General features: G+C 40.1%; 1 protein-coding gene across 2 annotated transcripts in view; it reads left to right on the plus strand.

Moving 5' to 3' along the window:
- CEP104 (centrosomal protein 104) overlaps nt 1–17,306 on the plus strand; it is a 30,886-nt gene extending 13,580 nt beyond the window's left edge. For both annotated transcript variants that reach the window (XM_024207833.3, XM_024207834.3), the window contains 14 exons: nt 509–739; nt 2,050–2,253; nt 2,923–3,090; nt 4,166–4,339; nt 8,062–8,238; nt 8,667–8,873; nt 9,465–9,581; nt 10,693–10,729; nt 11,368–11,449; nt 12,127–12,235; nt 14,361–14,499; nt 14,967–15,034; nt 15,957–16,047; nt 16,891–17,306. In XM_024207833.3, the coding sequence (XP_024063601.2) occupies nt 509–739; nt 2,050–2,253; nt 2,923–3,090; nt 4,166–4,339; nt 8,062–8,238; nt 8,667–8,873; nt 9,465–9,581; nt 10,693–10,729; nt 11,368–11,449; nt 12,127–12,235; nt 14,361–14,499; nt 14,967–15,034; nt 15,957–16,047; nt 16,891–17,027 (1,941 nt within the window). In that variant the 3' untranslated portion in view covers nt 17,028–17,306. The remainder of the gene's footprint in view (nt 1–508; nt 740–2,049; nt 2,254–2,922; nt 3,091–4,165; nt 4,340–8,061; nt 8,239–8,666; nt 8,874–9,464; nt 9,582–10,692; nt 10,730–11,367; nt 11,450–12,126; nt 12,236–14,360; nt 14,500–14,966; nt 15,035–15,956; nt 16,048–16,890) is intronic.
- Nucleotides 17,307–17,976: the final 670 nt, after the last annotated feature.

The following is a 17,976-nucleotide window of genomic DNA, read 5'->3' on the forward strand; positions in this document are numbered from 1 at the left end:
AAAGGCACTAACTTATCACAGTTACACTAGATATACTCACGTGTTTTGTCACAGATTTTCAAGGATAAAAGAGACCATTAGATCACTTAGTCTGACCTAAACTTAACCAAGACACGTGGCTTTCTCATATTTCTAAGCACCTCTTGTTGTTGCTATCATACATGCATAAAGGGCTTCTGGTGGCATCACTGCAAACCACAGGAGTTCAAAATGAGTGACATACCACAACCCTAAGGTGTATTTATAGCTTAGAAAGCTATTGGAAAGCATTATTTGCCAATTAGGTGAGGCTGCTTATAATCTGTTGTCTTCTCCCTTGTGTTGCTTTGCTGTTATGCCAGACACCTGCATTTAGAGCCATGATTTCCACTAATTTTTATAAGTGGAGTTGTAGTGTTTATTCAAAAGCAGCTGATATAGTAGTGGTGACTGAGCTTCACTTTCAGAATTTTATTTTGAAGCAGTGTACTGAAACCTTATTGTACAAAAATGCCCTTTCTTTTCTCAGATCCGAAGACCTCCTGAATTGCCACTTGAGCCTATGGTTTATTCAGTTAGCCCTCGGCAAAAGAAACCCATGCAGTCACCCCAGCATGAGAAAACAGAAGCACAGAAGATTGAGCCTTTGCCACAAGAAAAGCCACCCAAGACAACTTCCCCTGAGCCCATTGTTCCTGAACACTCCGCTTCTCCTGTTGCCCAGCCACCAGTCTCTGTAGAGGGTTTTCCAAAGATAAATGTAAGTGATCTTGTTTATCTGAGTCTTCTCTGCTTCTCTGATTTGAGGCCTCCCACATTTGCAAGAGATCATCATATAATCATGTCCAGCCAAAAGTCACCTTTCTTGGCCATTTCTATAGGAATCTACCAAAGAAAAGATTTTCTTATTACATTCAGCTTCCTATAAAAATCTGATCATCTTTTGGTTATGCTGATGTCTCATATGGCATCAGAGGTTGGCTTTCTCTGCTGTTAATCGGTGTTCATCTAGTAATAATAATGTTTAGCATCTCTTGTGAGAAACTCTTGAAAGCCTTTACAAACATTCATGAAGACTGAGTTAAGTAAGATTATACCCAATTTACAAATAGGGAAACTGACGTAAAGAGAGGTTAAGTGACTAGTCCAAGGTCACACTGCTGATTCACATTAGAGCTGGGCTACAACTCAGCTTGTTCCTCTAATGATCTGATAACACTCCTCTTTTATAAATTATCATGTGTGAGTCCAGGCTCAGGGCCAAAACAGCAGCAAAGAATATGCTGGAATGAGACTGAAGAACATAGTAATGGCTTGATGGCACATGCACCACGAGGAAAAGTAATCCAGGCAGTAATCGTAATAAAAGTCTTGGAACCAGCAACACTACGCGTACGTCTACGCTGCAATTAAAACCCCATGGCTGGCCCCTGCCGGCTGACTCGGGCTCACAAGGCTGGGGCTGCAGGGCTGTTTCATTGCAGTATAGATATCCAGGCTCAGGCTGGAGCCAGGCTCTAGGATCCTGTGCAGTGCTCAGGCTGCAGCCTGAGCTGGAACATCTGCACTGCAGTTAAACAGCCTCTTAGCCTGAGCCCAAGTCAGATGCACCCTCCAGCTCTAGGTGTCTAATTGCAGTGCAGACATAACCAATAAGGCCAGCCCAACTTCCGCTGAAGCCAGTGGAGACTCCCATTGACTTCAGCAAGAATTAGATTGGACCCTAAGAGCAGCAATAATCTCTTTACAGCACACTGGAGTAAAATAATGTAACTGTTTACATTGTCTTCATATCTGGAGAGTGGCTATAAATGGAATTCCATAATGTTTTTATCTTATCTGCTTAATGTCATATAAAATATATCCTTTGTACTGACTTCCATTCTGAAAACACTGTTGCCATGGTAACAGGATAAAAAAAGGAAAACTTCCAAACCTGCATTTAAAATGCAGGAGATACAACTCTGGAGAAAAGTCTGTCTGGATTGTGTTGAAATGAAGCAAAGTAGTGATGGAACAACATCAGATCTGAGTCACAATTAGAATTACTTTGCTTGTCTTCTCCATTAGGTTGAATTTTTGCCATACGATGAGAGACCTCTTCCAGCTATTCGTAAGCAGCATGAGGATGGATTTGCCTACCTTGAGCCAGAGATGAATGAAGAAGATATCAGTGATACTCCAAGAAGTGGCATCACTGGGGAACCAGAACCATTAACTGAGAAAGCGCTGAGGGAGGCTAGCCCTGCCATTGAAGTTTTCGGAGAGGCCTTGGTAAAGACCAGAAAAATAAACCACTTCATATTTATAATCCAGATCTTGAGTCATTTTAGAATTCACTTTGTGAACAAAAGCATGATGAGATAATGGCTTCATATATATAATGATTAAATAGAACGTCAAATCTAAAGTTTGGTACTGCTATAATTAGTATTAAAATCAGGTGCCTATTTTCAGCATTTACATGGCTATCCAACGTTCTGTTGCTAATGAGTTGATTACATATTATCAGAGGAATCTATTATATCTAGATAAGTTTATGTAGTTCATCCATTTAGTTCATCCATTTTGGGGAGCGAAATAAGATGTTTACAGATTATCTGCTTTCGAATTTGTCCTCTGATGGAAGTTTCACTACTAGTGCCAGTGATTGGTGCTTTGTCGGTAGATAGGTAATTGCCAAAATCTGGGATCGTTTTTTGAGGTTAAGGTATTAATCCCTTTTCTTTTGGTATAAAGTCTCATTTTTCCTTTAAGCAATCTTATGGAAGAGATTTTTCAAGGCTGCAAAAAGAAGTAAAATGCCTCAGTCCCATTGAAAGTAAATGGGATTTGGGCGCTTAATTCCCATTTTGCCTTTGCAAATCTCTTTCTGTGTCACACTAAATTATGCATTGAGTTGCCAGTATTAGCCATTTTAACAGTAATCTTGCTCTGTATCAGGTTGCAGGAGCATATTCCAAGACTTGGTCGTATCGAGAAGATGCATTGCTTGCTACATATAAAAAGCTGATGGAAATGTCTGCCAGCACATCTAAGGATGATTTAAAGAATATGCTTAGAGCTGCTGTCTTTCTTATAAGAAGAGCCATAAAAGACATAGTGTCTTCAGTGAGTAATACTGTTTCATAATAAAAATATCCTCATTGAAGCTCCAGTCCTGCACAACCTTGTGCAGGGCTATACTCACATGGAACAAGTTGCAGGATCAGGGCCTAGTAAATGAAGGCTTTTAGTTGAGAAAATAATTGTAATTTAATAATATTAAATATCTGAATAGTCTACACTCTAAAAGGGAATGCTGTTATATTAATTTTGGCTTTGAATAATAGGTGCAATTTTACAAAAATGTGAGTTCATGCAGGTTTTTAATTGCTGTAGAATTTAGGGAACTGCATAATATAGAGGTAAATATTTTAATAGTTTATAAAATGTGAGCATCTTGGGTTGTCTGTATATTGCATACCACCAAGAATAGTGACAGTGCTCAATAAATAAGTTTTATGAAACTTTTATACAGAACGTAAATGCTATAGTAGAAAGAGAAACTTAGGTTATTTAGCAAATAATATATTTTATGGGTAAGGCTCCGTGTTTGTCATGGAAGTCACGGATTCTGTGACTTCTGCAGCAGCCAGTGCACCTGGCCCAGGGGCCCCCTGGGCAGCTCCCGGGCCAGGTGCACCGGACTCTGCTGGAGCAGCAGGAGTTTGGGTGTGGGGGGGCTCCAGGCTGGAGGTTGGGGTGTGGAACGTTGCTTACCTGCAGTGGGGCTCCCCGGAAAGGTGACAGGAACTCTCCTCCCTCAGCTCCTAGCTCCACAGTGCTGCTTCCGCCCACAGGCACCGCCCCCGCAGCTCCCATTGGCCGTGGTTTCCAGCCAATGGCAGCTGCAGAACCAGGGCTTGGGACAGAGCAGGGGCAGCATGTGGAGCTAGGAGCTGGGATCGCCGCTTCCCAGGAGCTGGGTAGGAAGCCTGCCCCAGCCCCCTCCCCCTGCGCACCCGCAGTGCCCCCCGGGCCGCCCTCCCGAGCTGACCCCTCCCCAAGTTTTAGTCAGGGGTATACAGTAAAAGTCATGGACAGGTTCACGGGCCGTGAATTTTTGTTTACTGCCCATGACCTGTATTACCTGGAAATAGGAAATTTTAAAATATTTTTTGTTTTAATAATCTTTTTGACTCAGGTTTTCCAAGCTTCCCTGAAACTTTTGAAAATGATCATCACTCAGTATATACCAAAGCATAAACTAGGTAAACTGGAAACAGCTCATTGTGTGGAAAGAACGCTTCCAAATCTGCTTTCTAGAACAGGAGACTCCTCAACCCGTCTTCGTATTGTGGCTGCCAACTTTATTCAGGTAGGAATGTCATCTGGCAATGCATATTAGACTGACTTTTAACACAACATTTAGCTGTTTTACCCACACATACGACAGACTGAGAATGCCACCAAGACACGGACTGCATGACATCTGTCCAAAATCAAATGTAAAGTTAATATATGAAAATGTAATAAGATATATTGGTGCTATAGTAATCAGTTTACTGCTGCTGGATTAACCTAAATAAACTCCATGTCATGGTTGGTTGTTTTGACACTAAATGTTACTTATCCTTTTTGGTTTGAATGTGATATTTCTGGTCAATACTTCATTACAGATTCCACTTCCAGACTCCTGGGCTGGCTGCCTCCTGTGCTGCTCAGCTCCCAAGCAGGCAACCATAGAAGCCAGCTTGCCCTCAGGTCTGGAAGCCCTCCATCGCCAGCCCCAAGAAGGTCCACCCCAAAAGTTGCAAAACTTGGAAGCTCCAGCTGAACGGCTGACTGAAATGGACATTCTTGTCCATTTCACTGCGGTATCCTGCCAAGAAAGTCAATTTTAGTCAACAGCGGCCCTCTGGAAAGCGTGTTTCTTTTTTGGAAATGTAATGTGTTGGTATATGAGAAGCAAAATATTTTTCAGGATTTCCAGTTCATAAGAAATTTCAAAATATTGTGCTGAATTGGAATTAAACCATATTTCAAAATGTTGAAATATCTCGTGAACTGGAACTCCTGAGATTCATCTTGTACTGCTTGTGAATGCAGGAGACAGACCTCTCACAGGATTTGGACCTAAATTGTGGAACTCACTCACAGAGGAGATAATGACCATGAACCTCACAGTAGTTGAAACTAACTCCATTTGTTTGACTTAGCTTCCTCACAATTACTTTTTCAGCAGCTTGCTCGAATCTACTGGTTGTGGAGTAATCTGCTAGCTTTCAGTCTACTCCTGCAAGAGCAGAATGGACACAAAGTTTAGTTTGCCATTCTTTTTTTATTATGATTAATTTGAGGGGTACTGCAGTGATGAGAACTATGAAAGTACCTAGATAGTCCTTGTCTCCTATTTGTAATATGGTAGAATTTTTGATTAAAAGAAAATATATTTACACTCAAACTAATTGTAAAATTATAAGTAAACTTACCTGTTCTGTGACTGAATTTTAGTCATTTTATAGTCTTTTAACCTAATTGCAGTAAAAACTAAGGGAAAAGTTTTAATTAGAAGTAAACAAATGATATAAATATCAGATTTAGCAAAAGAAAAAAAAGATGCCAGTTTAAAAATTGACAATCCATTCCTCATGTGGTGGCACTGAGGATTTGTGAACAGCTGTTGAAGTATAGACTCTGTTTTCCAGTAAAACTTCGACACAGGAAAAGTAATTCTCTGTGTGTATATATGTTAATATAGTGCCAGGAGGGTACTAGGTGAGTCACTGTCTCTGGGTTATTTTATCATTGCATTCATCCAGATGGGGAGAAAAGCTTTTTCTTTCATTGCTGACTTGACTCCGATTTTAATAGGGATAGTGTGAGCACTGCTCTGGTTTGTCACTCTAAAGCCAAAGGTGGCTTATTTATTTAATGAATACCTCTTGGCTCATGTACAATAGATTTGTAATTGTGTACTTGAAAGGAAATGAGGAAGCCATTAGTGGTGTAGTTTTGTAGCCAGGACATAGCGTACTGTTACTTGGAAAAGGAGGAAGATGTACTTACTATATTATTGCTAGCAGAAAATAAAAAAAATCTTAATAGAACCTAAACAATAAAACTTAAGAAATATTTAGAGTGACAGTGTAATATTACCGTAGGATTTTTGTATGACATTTCCCTACAGGAGGTATAAAAGATGGTCAAACGGCCCTTTTCCTATATACACTTAGTACCTTTTCCTGTAGGTTTGCCTCTTACTTGAAAAGTGAATGCAGATCATTCATGTGTCCTTTAAAAAATATGAACTAAGTTTAAATGAAACGTTGCTCCATAATCACTTAAAATCAAACCAATTTATGAAAGAAGCTGTTTCTCTAATGCCACTTACTCCTTTGGCACAGGGGTCCAACACAGACCGTGCAAATGAAAGGTTAATAAATTATCCTGTGCAATGGGTGCTGGCAGATCAGTGTTCTTCCTCCATGCGCATCCACTACATATTCTTTTGATCCTGGTGCAAGCTGCTTCACATGTCTCACTTTTCTCCTGTAAGCTGTTACTCTCTCTTTCCTAGCCACTGGCAACCAATGTTCAGTCAGTTGTGCTGGCAAGACCAATAGTGGCTTATGGTCTGAGCTATGTTGCAGTAAGCCTGTTAAAACAGACTCTTCTTTCTGCACAACCTACCTGAACTAATGCCTGGCTCCTTCTCTATTGTTCCCCTTTTTGTCAGGGTTGCTTACAAGAGGACAGAGTGCAGTGATTTCAAGGGAATACTACCTGGCTTCATAGCCTCATGATCTGGTGCCTGTGCTTCCATACTTCTATTGTCACAACTGACTTGGGTGTTTCTTTTAATTTACTTGTTGTTGGTAGCTCCTTAGACAAGTCAGGAAACCTTAGCTTAAATATACTTTTCTCCTTTTTCATGTGACCTTAGCAAATTTAAAGCACAACTATTAAACTAAATGTTATGACTTTTTTTGGTGTTGAAGACAATAATGATGCTTGGCACCACACTGAAAGTAAAAATAAACCAATGAACCAAATTACAAACATTACTTGAAATGTTAAAAAATACAAACCAAAACCTTATTTTTGCGATGTGGCATTGAAGAAATTAAATGGGCACAAAAGTTAGTGTAATTTGAACACAAGTGAGACCTCCAATTGCATTAACCATGTTTTAGGATTTAGAACTTATGTAGGAATGGAGAACTGTCCTAGAAATATGCATTTCTTTACCCTTCATAAAAGCACAGAATATACGAAAATGCTAGTCTTCACTGTTCATTAGTGGAAGGAACAATTATTGATTCATGCATATTAATATTTATTCACAGGGAAAAATAACTGGATTTATTTGTTAAATTTACTCAATGGGTCAGATTCTGATCTGTTATGCTACATACTAGATCAGGAGCTGGTGGATTTAATCCAGGTTTCTTATTGAAATCAGAATCTAGCCTAATAAAACTAAAATGTTAAGTGAAAGTTACTTTATTTTTTTCTACAAACATGTTAAAATTATCAGTTTTGTGCACACAGCTAGAATAGGTACTGTCTAGCATTGAAAGGACTGAACAGCAAGCATCTTATGACAACAGAATTCAGCTATGAGGCTGTTTCCTTAGTAGATCAATAAAATGTGAGGTGGTAGATTTCCTCCGCTGAAGCACTTGCCTGAGATCAGTCTTGAGGCATTATCATCAAACTTCTTCTAGGAAATTTTCTCTCTACTTCAGTTATTTAAAAACAAAAAAACTTAGTATCCAATTCTGCAGGTTTTGTTCAGATGAAAGGTCCAAGTGAAATACATATTTCTCAGCAGATGCAATATGTGCATATTCTTTGTCAATAAAGCTGTTGTCAATAGCAAGACTGACACTTTTTTTTTTTCTTCTCTTTATGCTGTGTACAGCAGACTGTGTTGAAATAGTGAATGACCATCTGCCTCTCCTGAAAGGCTTATCTCATTGTAACTAACACGGTACATTCTTGGTTATGAGGTCCTGAATAACGTTGGCTTTGCAAACCATTTCATCCTGTGTTTCAGCATTTTCCTGTGCGAGTTAACTCTGTATTTCCCTACAGGAAATGGCACTATGTAACGAAGTTAAACCTCTTCAAATCATTCCGGTTCATCTGGTCCAGCCATTGAAACCAAATTCCCCTACTCATCTGGCAATGAGTCAGGTGGACTTGGTGGAACGGCTGTTGAAAGACCTGGGAACAGAAAACTCTGGGTTTACCATTGACAACGTCATGAGGGTAAGAGTCTGAAACTACAGTATTTTAGTCTCTTTTTCTTGGATGAATGTTAGTTTATTTGTGTTAGAGTGCCTGGCGCATATGCCAGTTAATGAGGCCCAGTGAGCTTCTCTAGGTGGCATTAGTCAACCTTGTGAAGATCCATAATGCAAAAGAAAAGCTATAAAGGATACTTGGTTGGAGAAACATGTCTGTCTGTCGGTCTGTCTAACTAGGCAATAACAATGCTCCCATTGCAGTGGGCAATCGCTCCAGATTAAGGGACAGATCCTTTGGCCTGACCGAGCTATGCTCGGCACACAGTGGAAATGGGGCTGGTGACGGTGGTTTAAAGCTACCTTTGTTTTTCCCCCAATGTGGTGACAATAGTCCAGCCCAGTTTAACTCCAGAAGAAAATTAGAATAACCTTTTACACCAATATTTTCAGTTTGCGACAGGGGCATTGGAGCACAGAGTATATGAGGTACGCGATACAGCATTACGGATTATCTTCGACATGTACAGGCAGCACCAGGCCATTATAATGGACTATCTTCCCCCAGATGATGCCAACACACGCAAGAATGTTCTCTATAAAACACTCTTTGATGGATTTACAAAAATAGATGGTAGACTTACTGAGGCTGAGCTTAGGGTAAGTAATAAGGCTCGAAAGTGTGCAGCTATATTAAGATAGTGTATTTTCAGCAGTCTTGGTGGAACTGTATATTGAATTTGTAGCTGCACTGATCATATAGAAAAATTGTTATAACACTTATGGCAGAATTTCATAATTGTAAATATCATGGTTGTATAGTAAAAAACAGACTCGCACTCACTTTACTATATAAATCCGTTTATAATCACTGTTATAATAGGGATCAAACATGGAAAAAAGCACAGATTATATTTCTGAAACAGTAACAATATTTTCACATCAGTAAGGTAAAAATCTAGGTTTCAATGGCAGTATGGTCATTCTGTGACTGGGACGAATAAAGATGTGTTAATTTATTCATTATCTGTCAGTGGGGTATTTATAGGATAAACATGTCTAAATCATAATGCATTTATTTAAAATTAGCATAGAAGATCTTTTTTTGTTTATATTGTGATGGACCAGTTGTTAGTTTTACACACGGTAAGAAAACAATTTTATGTTCTAGATTAAATGATGTTTTTGCATCCTTCCCTGTATATGAGAGTATTACAAAACCACTGTAACTGAAAGAGTATTTCTTAACAGGCACAGAAAAAGGCGGCCACAGAAGAAGCAGAAAAACAGAAGAAAGAGGAGATTAAGGTCCTGCAAGGGCAGCTAGCAGCACTGAAGGAGATCCAGGCAGAAGTTCAGGCTGGAAAGGTCAATATCATTTTTGATCAGATGTCCTGGGTTGAAATTATCTTGTAATGGTGGAGTAATTACAGGTACTGGTCCTATTATTTTTTCCTGATGGATGCTGGAAACCGATTAAGCTGCTGAGTTCTGTGAGATGAAACCTGCTTTGTGATAACTCTGGTACTATATTAAACCACAAGAAGTTTAACTGAAATACATGAAGGGACTGGTCTTTACTCACATCAGAAAGAGAAGTCAAAATTAAAATTCTATGCTTTGTTTTTGGTACAGTGGTACAAAAATTGCATCCATGTAGAATTGTTTAATCCATCATGTGGTATTTGGAGGCTGCTTCTACAGGCTTTAAAATGTCCAAGTACTTGTTAGAGCAGTGCAAGGATACTATACATCAGGGGTCGGCAACCTTTCAGAAGTGGTGTGCCGAGTCTTCATTTATTCACTCTAATTTAAGGTTTCGTGTGCCAGTAATACATTTTAATGTTGTTGTTTTTTAGAAGGTCTCTTTCTATAAGTCTATAATATATAACTAAACTATTGTTGTATGTAAAGTAAATAAGGTTTTTTAAAATGTTTAAGAAGCTTCATTTAAAATTAAATTAAAATGCAGAGCCCCCCCAGACGGGTGGCCACGATCCGGGCAGTGTGAGTGCCACTGAAAATCAGCTCGCATGCCGCCTTTGGCACGCGTGCCATAGGTTGCCTACCCCTGCTATACATAATAACTCATGTAGGTCACTTTAGAATGATGCTATACTATATAATTGTCAGCAATTGGATTTGAACATACTGGACTTTAAAAGGTTAATAACTGCACCATGACATGGTAGAGGGGCTGTTGCCCACTCTGCTGCAATATACGTGCCTGTACCAAGGCAGGGAAAGGAATATGTCTACCGGAGGAACACTGTTGTGACCCAGCACACAGGAGACATCCTCTTTGGGAAGGTTGCCTGTCTGCACCACAACCTATGCTGCCTTGACCGTGCATCTCATTTGTTCACTGACTGGACTTTCTCTGGATTTCTTCTTTCTTGAAATACCAAGAAATCATTCTTTCTTGGCTGGTGCCTTAGTCACCAAGGCAGTTACTGACATCTACTTTTCTGTTTGGCAGGAGAAAGAAAATGATTTTCAAAAGCCAAAGACTCAAGGTAGGTAAAGCTTAAAACTATTCAAAGAAACACAGAAACCAAATTAGCCTTGAAATGTTTTGGATTGGGAAGTAGTTAGGACACATGGCAACCAGTTGATGACTGGCTATGACATAATGCACACTGACTCCTCTGAGTTCAGAAACACACCGATCCTAGAGCTTTGGATTGGTTGACTCAATCTGACAGAATCATTCAGTCTTCAGGGGAGAACTGACCATTTAGTGTGCCAACATTGGTTGCCATCAGCTAGGTGGGTGGTTTCTTGCACCAGATCAGATTGGCTTGATTCAATTAGATTGGCTTGGATTGAAGCCAGTTTGGATTTCTCCTCACACTGAGGTAAAATCATCTGCCGCTTTATTTTCAAAATGTTCACCAACATTTTAAGTGGTGACTGTGTGTGCAAATGGTCCATTGCTGCTGTTTTGTATATGGCAGTGCACCCAAAAGGCAAGCAATTGTCCTGCTGTATCCAGGAACCGTTTCCTCTTGGCACTGCGTACGCTTTAGTTACTTTTCGATGTTTAGGAGTGTACTATTCCAAATAGTCAGTTACCATTAAGACCTTGAGAAACAATATTTATCCAAAAAGAACTAAGAACCATCTATTGAGTTTAATAGATTCCTTGTTACAGGTGAGCAGGTAAAGAAAGTCACCCTACCTGCGGCAACAGAGATTCCAGATGATCATTCCTCGGTTGCAAATTATTTAGATAAGTAAGTAAAATCAGCAGCTTCTAACCACTTTAAAAGAGTAATTGCTAAAGAGCAGTTAGTGATCATCCAAATGCAAATATCTATACTGACATTTGTGGACAGTTCATTAAATAAGATTTAAATTGTTAAGTGTTAATAGGGGCCATTTTGAATATTTTAATTTCTTCCTCCTTATTCTTTATCTTCCAAAATAAATATAATTAATAATGGACAAATCAGGATTACATATCCTTCACCACTTGTACAGTGTGAGGTTTGTACATGTGTTTGAGAAGTTGTGTCCATGGATTAGAAAACTGTCACAATATAACAGCCTATCACTGCTACAGGAACAGAGGCAAAGCTAAGACTAAGATTGTCACACTTAGGGGCTTGATGAAGATACAGAATGCTTTCTGGGATCAGGTAAACTGTCCAAGTGAGCTCTCCCCAGTATTTATTTGTAATAACGTCTCTCTTTGAGTGAACGTTTTTAGTTATAGCTACATTACAACTTTACAAAAGTCTCTGCCTGAGCCCAATCAGAGGCGGGAATTCTGTAGGGAAGATGTTTTGTACAAAAAAACTGTCTATATCACAGAATTATTTTAAACTGGAAGGATGTTTCCCCTCGATTTGGACTACCTGTTTCTTTTAGTAATCTATAGCATTTGTTATTCTTCCTCTGTCTTCTCCAGCCTATGCATTTTTTGTGGTGAAAGGGACGAATCCTTCACAGAGGAAGGCTTGGATCTCCATTACTGGAAACATTGCCCTATGTTGACAAGATGTGAGCACTGCAAACAGGTCAGGCATTGGACTCAAAAGCCTGTATCAATATACAACCTAACATACACATTCCAGAACTAACACAAGCAGTGAATTATTCTGTTGTCAATTGATAAGCTGCAAAAGGTGAAAATTGCTGTTTAACAAAAAGTTCTGTTTGTAGCAAAATCATTGTCATGGACAATAACATGAGGAGAGGAGCAGTATAAAGAACAAGATTAACAACCAAAGTAAATCTGCTCAACATACTTGTCCATTTAAAATGTAACAGCACCATTAGAATGAGGAAACTGGAAATGAAGGGGATCTCTCTTCTGGGTTAGGACAAATACCTTTTAAATAGTGTTGTTTGGAAGGAAAGGCGGTGTCACATCTATAGGGGAATCACTGCTACGCAGTATAAGTTGCAGATGCATGTGTGAAAATCAGAGCTCTTGCTGTGTGTGAAATTCTAAATCATTTCAGACCAGATGTCATATTGGGGGAGGAGAAGTTAGTGATACTCTTCCAAACTCCACCCACAAAATCAGCTCTGCCCACAGAAGAGACATAGTCAGAGTTGATTGCGCAAATGTTCAAAATATGATCACACATGCTCTCTGGGCTCGGCTTTCCCCCACTTGGGTCCTAATACACCCCTGGCTCTGCTGGGCTTCTTGAGCTTGGCTTCCCCTTAATCGGATTCTGCTGGGCTCAACTCTTTCTTCATTGAGGGAGGAACGTAGCAGTGTCTCCCAAACACATTTGCTGCAGGTGCCAAAGGGAGCTGTCATTCACAGTAGATTGTGAATGTGCAGATTTTCATAATCTAACCCTCCGTCTCCTTTTTTTACACAGTCTGACAATCAGTTGTATTGTTAACATTTTAGGCATCTCAGTAAGCTCCCATTGAGATGAATTGGGCAGCTGATAACACTCGGTGCCGTTGGTTCAGGCTCTGCAAATGTGGGCAGGCATCACTTTATCTGTTTCGCTCCATACATGTTTTTGAGGCTGTCTTGACAATTATCACATCTAGAGACTAGATTTTGTCTTTTAAAAAGCGCTGAGATTCTGGAGAACAAGGCAGCATGCCATATGACTACTAACCAGCTCAGTGTGGGCCCTGTTTCAGATATGTATTTATTTGTGGGGGCACTTTAACATTCCAGTGTTATTTGTCGAGTAACTTGTTCCAATTTGTCATACATTTGTTTTGCACTTTCAATTTAACGTACACCTTGGGTGGGGAGAAGAGGGATGTAGCAGGAGAAGCAATTAAAACAAGCACTAAAAAGTGAGAGAGGCCGGGGGTAGCTTATTTCAATTGCTTTTCCTCTTCCTCCTCCCACCTCTACCTTTCTGTTCTTTAGGGTGTAAGCTCCGTTATTTTGTACACCCACTGATTTTTAGATCAGTCCAAATTTACTTCAATATTTACATCTGCTTTGTGACCAACTTCTACCTGAAGTTCAGCTTACAACACTTGTTGGCCCCGAGACTTCCAAGGGAGTTGCAGCCATTTATTTCAGGATGAACTTGGCCTAGGAGCCCTTACTGAGGTGTTTAATGTGAATCTTTCATTTCTTTACTCAACCACTGGCAGTCAAGGTGGCTTTGAAGCATCTATCTAGACGCTGCTAGCTATGTTGTGCAAAGATTATCCCAGAAAGAAGCATGTGTTCCTGTTTTGTCTCAGTGCCTGCCTGTACATACATGCAGTGTTAGCAACTTCTATGTTCATACAGAGTACAATACATGGAATCATTTCTAACAACTGTATTTAAAGGTAAGAATAGAGTTAAACACAGGAACAAGTTTTAAGTTATCTTTCCTTGTTTTATTTTTAAGCCTATAATGATACATTTTCACTTTAAATTTGCAGGTTACATGTGTAAGAAGCACAAGCAGAGTTTTATCAGATTTAGGCATTTTTGAAATTTTACCCTGAGCCCCATTTTCAAAGGTGAATTAGGAGCCCAAGTTTCATTGATTTTCAATGACATTTAGGCTTGTAAGTGCCTACGTCACTTTTAAAAATGAGATTTGAGCTCTAAAGTCACTTGAGATCTTTGGAAAATATTATTCTTAATTTCATAGCATAATACAAGTCTATTCCTGTATCTCTTGTATTCTCAGCCACCTGTCTGGTTTCCTGTTGCAGGTGGTGGAGATAGCAAGCCTGACCGAGCACTTGCTGACTGAGTGTGATAAAAAAGATGGCTTTGGGAAATGTCAGCGCTGTAGCGAGGCCATTCCAAAAGAGGAACTGCCCAAACACGTGAAGGGAAAGACTTGCAATCGTGAGTAGTTTCAAATGGAATAAGTGACGCCAGGGGGAGCTGCAAGGACTCCATTCCTTTGGAAAATCAGGCCACTTCTATGTAGGTGCTGAACTATGGATTTGGAATCCTAACTTGAGGCTAAGGATTTAATATTTTTGGCCTAAATGTTTTTGCTTTTCAGTGCTCCCTGCACTTAGCTCCTATTAACGCATGTGGGAGTGTCTACGGAGCAAGAACAGAAAACCCCTGAAGATTGCTCCACAGTTTAGTTTGCTCCTCGTCACTGTAGAACAAGCTGAAGGCACTTCCGTGTTAGCTGTTCTCTCTTGATCACGAGATCGGTTTCTTGACTAGGCAGGGGAAGGTAGAATAGCAGCCAGTTCCATCTCTTGCTCACAGAAACTGGCAGAGATCAATCTGTTCCTCTTGCATTTGGCAAAGCACGTGGCAATAGCGTAACTTTTTTTTCTTTCTAATCATTTCAGCTGCAAAACCAGAAAAGGTGGCAAACCATTGTCCATTGTGCCATGAAAACTTCGCCCCAGGAGAGGAGGTGAGAGAAAATGAGTGTAGTGTCAAATTGGTCTTGCTAGTCTTGTTACTAAGACTTCAATAATTTGTCCTTTAACACTGAAATTACCTACATTGCCTGAACATAACCATATCAAAAAGTGCCTGGAGTCTCTGCCTGTGGCTTCAGATTCTAGAACAATGATAGATATCAGGTATCAGAGGGGTAGCCGTGTTAGTCTGGATCTGTAAAAAGCAACAGAGAATCCTGTGGCACCTTTAAGACTAACAGATGTATTGGAGCATAAGCTTTCGTGGGTGAATGCCCACTTCGTCGCATGCATCCGACAAAGGGGGCATTCACCCGCGAAAGCTTATGCTCCAATACAGCTGTTAGTCTTAAAGGTGCCACAAGACTCTGTGTTGCTTAGAACAATGATAGTAAATGCAAACTGGTAGCAAACTACTTTCAAAGGCTGTTCTAAAAGATTTTAATGGCCGCCTTGCTTCTTTTGAAATCAGCCTTGGAGCAGAAAGTGGTGCCTCTAATTCTCCCCCCACTTTAATTTCCTTTGGTAAGTGATTTGATGGAGTTACATTTAGGCTTGTTCAGGTTACAGCAGGAATTGATTATCCATGTTTGGCTTTCATTCAGAGGTCTTTTCTAAATCTGATCAAGACAGTAGTTAATAGGCAAAAGAATGAGACAGCGTGTCATCTTAAACCCAAGCTGACTGTGAGATGTTCCTGATTTTGTCCTCAGTGCAGGCCAAAACTATTGAAATCTGCTTGCTTTTCTCAGTAAAATAACACCTAGCATTTCATTTTTCCTTTGATGCTGTAAAAAATGTGTGTGCGTGCGTGCGCACGCCTGCTCATATGTGTAGATACAGAAATAACGTTCGTATGAAAGACCTGCTATTTCTCTGCTTTTGTAACACCACTTGTTTCTTAATTTATCATAGGCCTGGAAATCTCACCTAATGGGCAAAGATGGCTGTAGAATGAATCTGCGGAGGGCGCATACACTAAACAAAACCCTGCTGATGCAGCCTGGTATGGATTTCCTTGTGATTACTATGCTTTTCACTTTGTTCACTTATTTAAGCAGAAGGCTCTATTCTAGAAAGCAGGTTGATCCTTAGTCAATAACCATTCAATGCATTATTCAAGTATTTGTATATGCTGACTCTGTATTTCTAAATATGTTGGTATAGAATAGCACACACAGAGGGCAAATTACCCTCTGATACTCCAGTCAATCTCAATGACTTCAGCACAGATGCGCTGTTGTAATGGAATGGAGAAGTTGCATCATTTTTCATTTTGTCTTATCGTTTGTCTCATTTTATGGAGCAGCATGCCCCAAAGACTCTTCTTGCTGTAGTTGCTCTCTTGTATCCTACGGTATGCTATGAACCGAACAGATCCAGTAGTGCACAGGCAGCCGCTTAAATGCTATACTGTCAATGTGCCTCAGGCTTGAGAGGGGCCAATTAGAGATGCTAATCTAATCCTAACTATGGAATGGAGTGAAGTGAATAGGTAGTCTTTATCTGTCCTGTAGAGAACTAGAAATGAGGACACTGGGTTGATAAGCATCATACAAATGCCTGAGGCAGGTAGGTAGATGGGAACTGAACTCTGACCATGGACTCGTGTCACATATGGTGGGTCTCTGAACAAACTGATGGTATGTTGATGTCAGATGTTAATGTTTACTCCCTGGCCTGGATTCAAATTTACGATCCATCTCCTATTACCACGCCTGTGAATAATCCTGTCACTTAGAAATACTAAGATTGACTTTGGTCAATGTTGTAGCTCAGGCATGTACTTGAAATGCAAGAGATGTGCAGTATTGGTTTGTGATTGACAATCTGTATGTTCTTTTCCCAGGCAAAGCAGCAGGATTAACCATAACCAAATCCGGTCCTACAGCAACAAAGTTTCGATCCCCCTCTGTAGGAAGCAAGATCCCTACCCCAAAAGGGGGCCTGAATAAAAGCACTGGCAGAACATATGCAAAGCGATGACATGAGAAGTACTTGTTTCCTTTGTCTCCATAACTGAGCAAGTTTTATGTGATGCACAACATTTCCAAGATTTGTTTACAAGTGATAGGAGCCCCATATCATCCATTTCACCTGAACTACACACTGCTGTTTATCAACCACAAATAGTGTTTGACTGCTTCATTTACCCAATAGTTAAAGCTTAGATATTGGTTCTCTCTGTGCAGTGTTGTGTATAATTATCCCAAGAACCTGCATCTCACTTTTGGTGATGTGCAGTCTTTTGGGGACAGCGCCTCTGGCCTGTCCTTTTGCACTTCCCCGATAGCATGGAGGGAGCAGAAAGCAGCCGAACCTTCCCTGATGAGGATTCTCTCAGCTTGGGGGCGTCCCTAGTAGTATAGATCCAGCATAGCCAGATCCTGAGCTATCCACTGCAGCAGCAACCAATGTAGAGATCCTGGCCAAAATATAGCATGCTTCGACTGTCCCTGGCCAGTGTATTGTCCCATGGGACTAGGGTGGTAGCTAGTGTAACAAGAGCATCCTGGATGCTAGGACAAGTAAGGAACTGGCCCCAGGATCAGGAAGCCACAACTGGCTCTTTTGGCCCTTCCGCGGAGCATAGCTGAGACTCTAGCCCTTCTGATTCAAACTAAATCAGGTTTTCAGAACAAAGCTTTGAGGTATCTGTTCCTTTGAACCAAAGCTAATGTTCACTTACAAATACTCCCCAAACATCTAGGGAATGCAATCATTGTATCATGTGACTTTATCAGTTTAATGAAGTCACTATACAATTTGTTGGTAATTGTTCTTTGCCAAAACTTGCTTGGTTGTGTGACACAGTAAAAGTCATAGTGTCACTACATACCTGATTGAGAGGAAATAAGTACTAGTTGTATAGAAATAGAACTACAATAAGACTATAGTATCACTTACCTACAGTATAGGTCTACTATGTGTATTT

Source organism: Terrapene carolina, unplaced genomic scaffold, assembly GCF_002925995.2.
Source record: "Terrapene carolina triunguis isolate 2854851 unplaced genomic scaffold, T_m_triunguis-2.0 Scaffold714, whole genome shotgun sequence".
Lineage (NCBI taxonomy): Eukaryota > Metazoa > Chordata > Testudines > Emydidae > Terrapene > Terrapene triunguis.